The 10991-nt window shown below is 39.1% G+C and overlaps 1 protein-coding gene and 1 long non-coding RNA gene across 2 annotated transcripts in view; one reads left to right on the top strand and one right to left on the bottom strand.

Moving 5' to 3' along the window:
• Window positions 1-458: 458 nt before the first annotated feature.
• On the bottom strand, window positions 459-10314 carry LOC121960458 (phospholipid scramblase 1). Its single transcript, XM_042510153.2, has 7 exons — window positions 10221-10314; window positions 9508-9597; window positions 6151-6193; window positions 5819-6039; window positions 5489-5650; window positions 4830-4991; window positions 459-3113 (listed from the first exon to the last, which is right to left on the bottom strand). The coding sequence occupies exons 2-7, from the start codon at window positions 9574-9576 to the stop codon at window positions 3084-3086; spliced, it is 687 nt and encodes a 228-aa protein (XP_042366087.2). The 5' UTR covers window positions 9577-9597; window positions 10221-10314; the 3' UTR covers window positions 459-3083.
• LOC148186048 (uncharacterized) overlaps window positions 7119-10991 on the top strand; it is a 46351-nt gene continuing 42478 nt past the window's right edge. The window contains exons 1-2 of the long non-coding RNA XR_015775405.1: window positions 7119-8058; window positions 8572-8650. This is a non-coding gene — a long non-coding RNA (uncharacterized LOC148186048). The remainder of the gene's footprint in view (window positions 8059-8571; window positions 8651-10991) is intronic.

Genomic DNA, 10991 nt, shown 5'->3' with positions numbered 1-10991 from the left:
TTCTTTAGGTTAAACGCAAGGTTATCAGCTGCAGGTTAACAGCTTACTTGTAAAAGGACAAAATTAAATGTTCTCATTTCCCTTTTCATGTTATCCTTCAAGGGCATCTGTGTGTGGCGTAATCAGTCCACTCTGCAGGCTGGATTTTGCAGCAAAAAATAAATAAATAAATTCCATTCACATTTTATGACAGCCGTTTAAGAATGTTGCTCAAAAAAAGGTGAAGGTGGCAACTGCAGCAGCTGCTGAACTCAACTAATTAACAAGCAAGGCTGAGTGGTTTTACATGACCGCTGACACGGTCTGACCATTGTAACATTTGCAGTTACTATCTGTAATGAAAGGACTGTAGCTCAGAAGGTCTCTAATGAAAAAAAAAAAACGTTTTTGAGGGTCAGCAGTTTTTAATGCCAAATGGATTTGGTGACTGAAGGAACAAAAAACCCAAAAGCACCACACACATAACATTTTTTTTTTTATTGGAGTGTTTCCATGGACTATTTGCACAATTTAAGCTTAGCTCACAGAGTTAGTTTGCATTCATGACTCAAATAAGTTCACAGTATTAGTGCAAAAGTAGAAGAATAAGTACTCTAATTTTTATTTATACTATAACTTACTGGGAATGCCTAGATTCCCTTTGTATCACATTCTGACTTGAATTTTTGGCTTTTAAACACAATCGAAGAGCCTTCAGAGGACTTAGCACCAGCATCTTATACTATTGATCAGTTCAACCCAACAAGACATGCCAGATGATACAGGTAACCTTAATGGCATGGATTTAATTCAAATATACTTAAACAGAATAGTTTCTCAACAACTTAAGCCATGGACAGAAACTGCAAAAAAAAACACCCATCTTAAGGACTTAATAATTATTTAGTCTTCAGATCAAGTTCTGAAAAATGCTGCTCATAAAGGGTAAGATAAATCCACTTATGGTAATTCTATAAACACGAGTCAATATATTATAAAACACTGTTGACACAAGAAAATTTAAGTCTACACAGGTAACACTATTCTTTAATACTTATTACAAAAATGCGTAATATCTGTTAGAAAATAACTTAAGATGGATTTTTTTTTACAGTTTTCTAGAACCCAAGATGACATGCAAGTCATTATCATGATGCTACAAAGGAGCTTCTGATGGCCTTAAAGGGATAGTTCAGATCTTTTGAATTGGGGTTCTTATCCATAGTAAGCGTATTACCTACAGTGGATGTCGGTAAGCGCATTGCCTGTTTGGAGAAGCGGGCTGGATTATCAGCACAGAAGCTAAATAATGTACTGCTGTGGAGGGGTCAGCTACGAAATGATTTGTTGCCCTCAGTTTAAGTGTATGCTATATTTAGTTTGTTTTTTACCACGTAACACTGCCAGATGGCAATATTCAACTGGAATGGAGGCTGTAATATCACTCCCAGACTCCTGCACATTCATTCATTTGTGGCAGCCCACCACAATCGAAACATCTGCTACCACAAATTGATTTTATATTTTAGAAGCTTAACCTGTCATTAGGAGTGCTATTGGAATATATCTATAGTGTTTTGTTATGCATTGCACTCTCGGAGCGCAGAGCATATTCTGGGCACAGACGGAGCAGTAGAACGCCAGGCACAGTGAAACTGAAACTTAATTGTGCTTGGTCTAAAAGGTTGCCTGTGAATGTGGATAAGGACCTCAGGCAACCCCACTTCAAAAGATCCAAACCATCGTTAATGTTGATGTGGCATATATAATAGATAAAGTCTTTTCTACATTTTTTTATACCTTCCCTAATCAGACTGATGGCCATACTTTGTTCAGTCATATTTGAATTTCACAGTAGAGCAGGGTGCACAGCAGTGTTAATTGCAGTTTGATGAAAATTGACGTTTTATTTAACTTTAACATATGGAGCTGGCACAAAATGTCAATACAGCAGTGAGAGAAATCAATATGTAGTTGATATACCAGAAAATGTGCACGTGATATGGATATTTAGATAATTTAATGTTACAAAATCTCCTCCAAAATATTTCTCTCTTTATATTTATAGTATGAGGTGCAGGTGTGTAATTCCTGGAGCCAGCAGTAGCCAACACTATAATACAGTAGCATGCATTTTAACCTGAGTTTGTCCAAAAATAAATGTCATCAGACACTACTATTTCAATAAAAACCTATGGCATAAGCAGGTATTGAGTTTGTCTATTTGGGCCATGTTGGGTTATTCTTAAATGAAAAGCTAGCTCCCTCTTGTGGACAAGACTGGGATGGTACATCAAGCAACAACCCACCCGCGCCCAAATAAACAACCTTTTCAGAGTTGACTATGCATAATTATTATGGCGTTGAAAATTTACTTTTATCCTATGTTAGTTTATGTTTCCATTAAAACACACACAAGTACACTCATAGCACACATACACGCAAACAAAGCAGTGCACACATACACACACACATTACTCTTATGTTGACAAATTGTAACAGACTAAAATATAAATCCATAAATAAGGGCTTTGAATATTTGAACTACAAACTACAATTTTTATGAGTCTTTGAGTTCTCACATAATATATGCAGCTACAAGCATAGTGTTCTATATAAATAAATATCTTGTCTATTAATATGACCAAATTACACAAGTGCGACCCCCTTCTAAAGATCATGACAGCAATCTTTTTTTTATAAACTGTATAACAGCACCTGCCTGTGATAGTGTTATCATTTACTTGTATATGGATATTATCCTATAATGCAAGTTGTTTTCAGTAGGAACTAAAGGTTCTGGGCCTAGACGGGCTTTGCAGCCATAATGTAAACACAAATGAAGTTCCTCACAAAAACACTGCACTGTGCACTCACAGCCCAGAAACATGTTCAAACAACCAACCTGAGCAGCTAAGACTAAAACAAACCTTCTATTTCATTGTTCATGCAAAATTATAACATTTAGGTACCTCCTGGTACTTCCTTTAAACTATCTGTGTGAAGGTTGTTCTCGGTTAGGGCATTTGGGAGTGATCATAATGGCTTTGTGGCCTTTTCTTCCGGGAATGTTTATACGCTTACTTGGAGGTCCTGTTTGGCTCCTAGTTAGTTGTTTCAAAGAACATGAAATCCTGTAGAGAAGAACACCAAGAGGCAAATGTTAAAGGCAAAAAATGCATTACATTGACATAGACTGAGGGTAAAATACATCAGCTGAGGTGCAAATGTATTCACTGATATGTCATTGCTAAACCAGCTGTGAAAAAAGTCCTTAGATTTTAGCATTTTAGCAAATGTGGCTTCTCCAGAAAGTAGCTCTGAAAAGCTGTTTTGAATTTGTGGTGATCGGGGTGGTTTCAGGTCACAGTTCCCACAAAATGTAGGCTAAGTGGTGCATTAAGTGGTAGCTACATGAAGTTTCTAGCTACCAGTGAATTGGAAGACATCGTTCCCCATGAAAGCAGGGTCATATGAGGCTACTGCATCTGTAACAGCCACATTTTGGCACTCTTCTTTTGCACTGAGAGAATCCTAAAAGAGAAATATAACTTTACAAGTTCCTGTGTTACTTTTTTGACATGTTGATTTTAGAAAAGATTTGAATAACTGAAAGATGATCTTTTCATAAAGCTAGGCTGTCTATGTAGTAGAAAGACACAAATATACAGAGAAAAAGGGGCTACATCTTTTACTCAAGAGGTAGAAAACCTACAACCACCAGAATCCACAGCGTCACACTCGTAATCTCATATTACAGCTGCAACATGTTTCTGAAAACATTTTAGGTGAAAAATAGGTAACGCAGTAACAGAATCTTGATTTATATTTAATTGGGCAACATTAGATTTACGGTTTGATCAGAGTTTGGTCTGAGTTTGGGCAGTTGTGAACAATAACAAAGCACATTTACTTAAGTGCTGTACTTAAGAAGTTCTTATTTGTAAATGTATTGCTTTCACTCTACTACATTTGAAAGACAAATATTGTAATTTTGTCTCCACTACATTTCTATGACAGCTTTTATTTTTTTCACATTTGCTTTGAAGTCGGGGGACAGAAGTCCATAAACTGATCATGCAGTACCGTGTGTGGTTTGTTTGTCGAAGCCGTATTTTCGTGCCTCTGTCTCGCACATGTGCTACTCAGATTGGGCAGCTCATTGTCATGCAGAGAGGAGAGGTCATCAGTAGGCGGTTGTATTTGGTAATGAGGTGCTTTTAATAGCTACAGCAGCAGATGGAGATAAAGATCACCATCAGATCACCCATGGCCATACTTCAAGTCCATGTTTGAAGTTTTTTAGATGAAAAATGATTGGTGTTGTTTGAAAAGTTTTCTCTGTTCATCGCGCACAAACTTGATTGCAGACTCATTGTGTTCTTTAAACTAATTGTGACAATACACAACAGTGTGTAGAGTTTTTTTTAAATACTTTAAAATTAAGTATTCCAGTACTTCAGGTCAAGTTTTAGTATGACTCAGCCACTCTTACATGTATTGCAGTCAGAATTGACCAGGAGTATCTATACTTTGACTCAAGTAATAGAGTTGTGTACTTTGTCCACCACTGAGTTAGAGAGAGAGAAAGAGGGAGAGAGGTGGGTTTTTCTCTTGATCCACTTTTTATACTCTTTGTGTCTGTGATGGCGGCATGGGTGGCGGGCAGTATGAAAATGCAGAGGTACAGCCTGTAGTTAGAGCCCGAAAACCAGCGGTGGAGTTTGACTGGGAGGAGAAGAGGTTTACCACAGTTCATTTACACATACTACCCAGATTATTATGATACAAAGCTAGTTGAAAATTGCCAAAGTATCTGTTAAAGGCACATAGAAATGATCATTACTTACAATGAGAAAACATGCACCGATCATGACAGCTTTCATTCTCACGTCCAGGTCCATGGGGAACTGGATGCCAAAGTTGTCTGAATCCGTGAACGCTTCCCGAAGAAGTCCTGTCCACTGCTTACTGACTTTTCCAATCTTGTTGACTTCATCCATCGTCAGAATCTGGAGCAGAAGTTACAGAGAGGACACAATGTTGACATGTGTTGCATTCGGATGAAGATCAATCCCTAAAATTGTTTGGTTTTACTGGCAGCAGATCATGGAATGATTCATAATCCTATCCAATTTCAGCTCTTTGCCTGCTGCCACAGTTACTTGAATTTTCTATCCCAGTAATGACTTCAAAGAAGCGAGGGAGGAACCAGGATGGTAATATCATGCTTCAGTTACCCCTCCTCTGGGTTGGTAAAAGGTCTGTATCACTGACCCAAATCCCCTTCACAGCTCAATCTAATAAAAGCAGCTGAGCCGTGGAACAATGGCCACACTGTGCCACACAAGAGCATGCCCTGTGCGACGCCTTCATCCACTCTGATTGGAAACATATTTCCTGCTTCAGAGGCCGAGGAGGATCTCTTACAAAAAAATACCCAGAGGCCGAGAATGTTACCATGTTGTGTTTACACAAATTTAACTGATCTGTATTTAGATAAACTCACCTCAAAGTCAACATCTGGAAGGCAGCTCCACCCACAGAAGGGCCCGTGGATCTTTAGTACAGGCTCGGTGTGTTCGTCCGCGATTATGAATTTAGGCGAGAACGGGTGCCACTGTTGTGCAACGTACCCCACAGTGTTACCGGGGGGAGCTTGCACCTCCAGCTGAGTGAGGGATTGTGGGAGAACAGAGTGTGATTTGTAGTCATATCCTCGCAAGAAAAACTAGACGACACTGAATGTAAACAATAATGGATGTGGTGAACAAAAACCACCTCAACATTTTAATTTCACGGACAGAGCGTCAGCGTGTCTAAAGGTGGTGTCACTCACCTCTTGTAGACAACAAGGGAAGAAGCAAGACATGCACTTCAGCGGCCGGGTGACTGTGATGACCTCTTGTCCGAAATTGTCGAGGACATGGATGGTGAAGGGCCGCAAGGGGCCGCAACACTGTCGACTCAGACAGTCGTTCTCCTCGACGGCGTAGAACACATTCTGACCCATGCTGTTACGGACTTCATACTTGTTGTTGCTTTCAAAACCCACAAGAGCTGTGTGGACAAACAACATGTCATTACTATACAGACCCTGCAAAACCATCTGTACTTGAACTTGCAGCATCAATTATGCATTTTTTTCAAGACGTTTTTAACATACATTACCTTCAACAAGCTCTACTTTCTGTTTGATGAGTAGCTGATCCACCTAGAAAACCAAAAGCACTGGGTTAAAATATATGTTTTTTGCATAAGAATGAATCAGTTAGTTTATTAGTGTTCAATTAATCACCAACTAATTTAATAATTATTCAATCACTTTGATTTTTTCTTAGAAAAAAATGAATCAAAATTCTCTGATTCCAGCTTCTTAAATGTGAATATATTTTCTGCAGGGCGTAAGCATATGCAGTGGAGTCACTTCTGTTTTTAGTGGACCTTTATATTGTTTTGTTTTTTTCTGTGGACATTGTCATGTACTTCTCAAGCACCGCTGAACTGTGAAGTATTTTGCTCTGGCAGAGAAATTGTTTTCATGGTGCGGTTTCTGAGCTTTCAATCTGCAGACGTGAAGGCTGGTAGAGAACTCTATTCTTAAAATATTGTTTTTAAAGTAGACAATTTGACTTGGCATAATAGCAAAAATGCAGGTGTTTTTCATAACATAAACGATGGCACTATGTAAAAGCCTTGACAGTAGAGTAGCATGTACTATAGCAGGGCCCCTGAAACCGAAGCAGCCTTGTGGAACTGAGCCATCATGCAATTAATAATTTACATCTGTGCTTTTCCTGCTGTGACATGTTAACATGTGTTTTTGAAAAAGGCCTATCTTTTCTTAGCATGAATGCATTATAGCCTAGTGTCAGTAAGAAAACAAATGTTCGCTGCATGGGTCTTCAAAATCGGGCCTCCAGGCATAATATGGGGCAGCTTCAGACTTTATATTTTATGACATCATAAGTTTTAGACTTACTTTTCTCTGATTTCTGACTTTAAGAGAGTATCTTATGTTTATGTGTATTGATCTTTCCTGTCAGCCATGGGAATAACATATTGGAATTCTTAATTTAGATGGTGTTTCCCTTTTAGGTATGCTTTAAAACTAGTTAATTTGCATTGGTGAAATGTAACTAAGTACATTTACTCAATTACTTAAGTACACATTTAAGGTGCCTGTACTTTACTTGAGTCTTTTCTTTTCATGCCACTTTTTACTTCTACTTAGTGGTGACCAGGGCCTTCTCTGCTGGCCCTGTGAAAATCAAAATCATAATTTGTTTTTCATAATTAAACAGAAATGTGCCTGATATGTGTCTGCATGTAATTATTTGTTCAGTGTGCTACTTATCCACAAAACAAATATGTTTTTTTTCTCTTATGGGGCTGTGCTAGGATTTCCTGTGTCACTTCAATGCATCACAGCTCCTCAGACCAGCTGTTGTGGTAGTTTTAGCCTTTAGCTGGAGCCCAGACCTACAAATTGATTACAACTTTGAGTGACAGTATTATCAACCAATCAGATTACGATATGTGTTGACAGTGTCGTCATCAGTTTTGAGCTTCACCTGGCGAGTTTTGACGTTAGCAAACGAGCTACGAAGTACTGAAGGGGAAACAGGATGGCAGCTGCATTCACAAAGAAATAATAATAAAGAAATAATTACAAGAGGAAGACCTACACCTAAACTGGATGGATTTACTCAAGGTTTTGCGCGACATTTCACCCAAAGCAGCTATGAGCTATCAGTGGCTAACAGCTAGCACCGAGCGGAACAAGCTAATTTGCTGGCTATGTTTACTGGTTAACACCACTGGGGGGACTGGGATAGCTCTGGTTTTAGCAGCCTGGACAGCTTCACTTAGGCTGCTATTAAACAAAAACCCTCTGTAAACCGAGCTAATTACTTGGAATTACTACCTTTGCTATCAGACTGATGCTGCTTGTCACCACCGCCGTTGTTACTGGGACATCAGCTGTTGCTGAGGTGCGTAATGATGCGATCAAGAAAGAGACCAGCCGCACCAGTTATGAGACTTCAGCAATGCTGCCTGGCTGTCATATGTCCTCAGGTACGTCAGTGAAAAAAGGTGTAAAAGAGATATTTTTAAAGTTCGAGCAACACTGATTGAAAATTTTATGGCATCTTTGAGAAGACAGTGGAGGCCGCACACAAACAGAGAGCTGCAAACAGCATCCTTGCACAAATTAAGAATCGTTTTGCAGATCACAAGAGGCTGCTGTTTGTTGCATTGCTTGTTTCGCAACTTTTAACACAATTCAAGCAGACATGTCCCGAGTCAGAGCTCAGGAGCCTGAATGGCAGCTACTGAGCACAGTTTGACCTTCCCAGACTAGGAGCTGAACTCAAAGTGAAAACTTTCAGAGCCCAAGTGATGTGACATTTCTGAGGAGCACGGGGCTTGCAGACAGTATGTCACAACTTTATGCCCTCACGTGCTTTTTCGTGACAATCCCGGTGTCCGCAGCCTCGGTTGAGCGATCTTTCTGGGCTCTCAAACGCATCAAAACATATGAAAGGAATAAGACTGGACAAACACGACTGTTTGCTTCTGTCTCCATAGATGAGGAGCTGCTCATTCATCTAAAGCAGGAAGCACAACTGCACGAGGAGGTCATTGAACGTTTCATCAGATGTGACGGGTGAGTGCATTTTTTTTTTTCAGATAAAGTTATTGTATTGTTGTGGTTTATACAACAGTGTGCATTGTTGGTTGCGTGTGATAAGTATTGTTGGGTACAGATTTAATTTTTCTTATTGAACTAAAGGCCGTGCAGTGATGATATTATGGTTGTATTTATTGTATGAAAAGTTTTTTTCTGCCATGTGTCGGTGTGCAATCTGGTTGCTTGGAGACATGTAGGATGACCTGATGGTGGTGCTGCAATCGCTGCTCACGGTGTTGCTGTTGTTAAAGATCAGTTTTTTGTGTTGGTGTTGATGCAGTGGTGCAAATAGCATTGCCATAAAGTGACAAATTAAGATTTTTGCATAAAAAGCATAAGAAAAGTGTCTAAAATATCATTACAAGTACAGCTGAAACAATTAGTCCATTCATCAAATTAACAATTGGCAGAATATTATTATAAATATTTCAGTCTATTTTAGTTTTTATGAGTTTATTTATTTATTTTTATTTTTTAAATTTTATGTAGGTTGGGTGCTTTTACTCTTAATACTTGAAGTACATGTTCTCAATTATATTACTTTTACTTGAGTCATATTTTCAATGCTGGAGTTTTACTTGTATTCTTACAGTGTGGTATTAGTACTTTCATTTCAACAAAGGTCTGAATACTTGGGCTGTATTCTGTACTGAAGTGTTTGGTGATATTCTAGGCATGTTGTGATGATATAATAATATTATATTATGGGGGTGAAGGTAAATTATATTTTTTCATTTCTTCTTCCATCGATGGGCAAATAAACAGACTCTATGTTGGCAGCAGGGCACTAGATTAAATGACTCTGACACGTGAAAGGAAGAAAAAAACCTTACCTGGGTCAGGTATTCTAATCCTGGTGGACATCCTGGTATTCCCGGGGTGGGCACAGAGTACATATTCATTTTGCTGGACTGGAGGGAGACCTGTTGATAAATGAAGTGATTAAAACTGAGATACAGCGCCATCTGCTGCTCATGTAGGTGACACATAAACAAAGGGACACGAGTGAGTCGTGGTTAATAACATTTATCTCTGTATGCCCGCTTTAATGCTAAAGTAACCGTGATCACAACTGGTCTTTATACTGTGTTATCAATGGCTTCCTTAGTGTGTAAACAGTCAGCGAGGCAGCTGACGGACAGTGTGGGGGAGCTGCTGCTGCTGAGGGGCGACACGGTGGGCGACACATTTAATCCTGGTTGTATCTGGAAGTGACGCTTCTGACGGGAAGACACCACCATGAGAAATCCTCTTATTCCGTTTGTTTACACGTCATAAACAGGCCTAAAGCCAACGCACGCTGCGCCGCCCGTCCGATATGTAGGCCATCTCAGTGCAGATCTCTGTTAGTGATTATATTAAGACTGTGATGTTAACAGCCAGTGAATGTTCATCTGCTGGAGAGAGCGCACGCCGACGTCTGATCCGCCTACTTTTTTCATTCAGAGGAAACGGCGACATGTTAAAAAAGATCGTTTTTTTTCCGTCATCAGTTTACATGTCACATAAAACAGAAAGCTGTTTTTCCAAAATTAGGATTACTCACCGATATTTCACCTGCTACCCCAAAATAATAACAGGCCACTCCGGAACCAAGCCTCTGGAATAAACCTATGATCTCATTGGTCGACGTCACCCTACTTCCCATTTCCACGCGCCAATGACAAGGCAGGGATATAGAAAGAGAACCCAACAGAGCAGATCAGAATATACTAGAACACAATATAATAGAACATATCACATTGTCATTGAGTGCCAATTTCCATAATTTAACAGCCCGCAAAAGCCCATAAAACGTAAAGTGAATTGTATAGGTTAGTTTTGCAGCAATAAGTTATTATTTTTCTGGAATTTCTGATCACGCCAGAAGCTCAAAAAGGGTATTTTTGGGGGGGTAGGCTTCAGACATATTTATAGTGATGATAAAATAACAGATGTTATTTGTTGCCACCAATAAGTCACATGTGAAACAATAATTGTAATAACCCCAACAACTACATCATATACTGTATTTTATTTCAGATAACAGGGTCACTATTGTTGTTTTGTTATTGTGAATTAGTTTTGCATCTTTAAAAAGGCATAGAATTAAATAAAAAATGCAGTCATTCTTCATTTTCTGCCAAAGAATCTGCTGTATTGCATGTAATCCACACTCAGTTCTTTACCTCTTTATATCTGCCGCACAGGTTGACCTTGTTGCACATGCACACTGTTGCTAAAATTACCCATATAAGTATTAACGGAGAAGTGGGAGACAACATAACTGGCATGTGGTGATCATTGAGGAGTCATGTTGACACACAAGTATATATGA

Source organism: Plectropomus leopardus, chromosome 21 (assembly GCF_026936395.1).
Source record: "Plectropomus leopardus strain MGB_pleo_1.0 chromosome 21, ASM2693639v1, whole genome shotgun sequence".
NCBI classification, from domain to species: Eukaryota; Metazoa; Chordata; class Actinopteri; order Perciformes; family Serranidae; genus Plectropomus; species Plectropomus leopardus.
The sequence above is the reverse complement of the archived record's forward strand: the minus strand, read 5'-3'. Positions and strand labels throughout refer to the sequence as shown.

Bases quoted from the DNA above. Each gene is read 5' to 3' on its own strand.
- LOC121960458 (XM_042510153.2), bottom strand. From the start codon at position 9,576: ATGAATATGTACTCTGTGCCCACCCCGGGAATACCAGGATGTCCACCA. The intron at 6,194-9,507 runs GTAAGGTTTTTT...TTGGTTTTCTAG, and splicing joins GATTAGAATACCTGACCCAG to GTGGATCAGCTACTCATCAA. The intron at 6,040-6,150 runs GTAATGTATGTT...TTGTCCACACAG, and splicing joins GAAAGTAGAGCTTGTTGAAG to CTCTTGTGGGTTTTGAAAGC.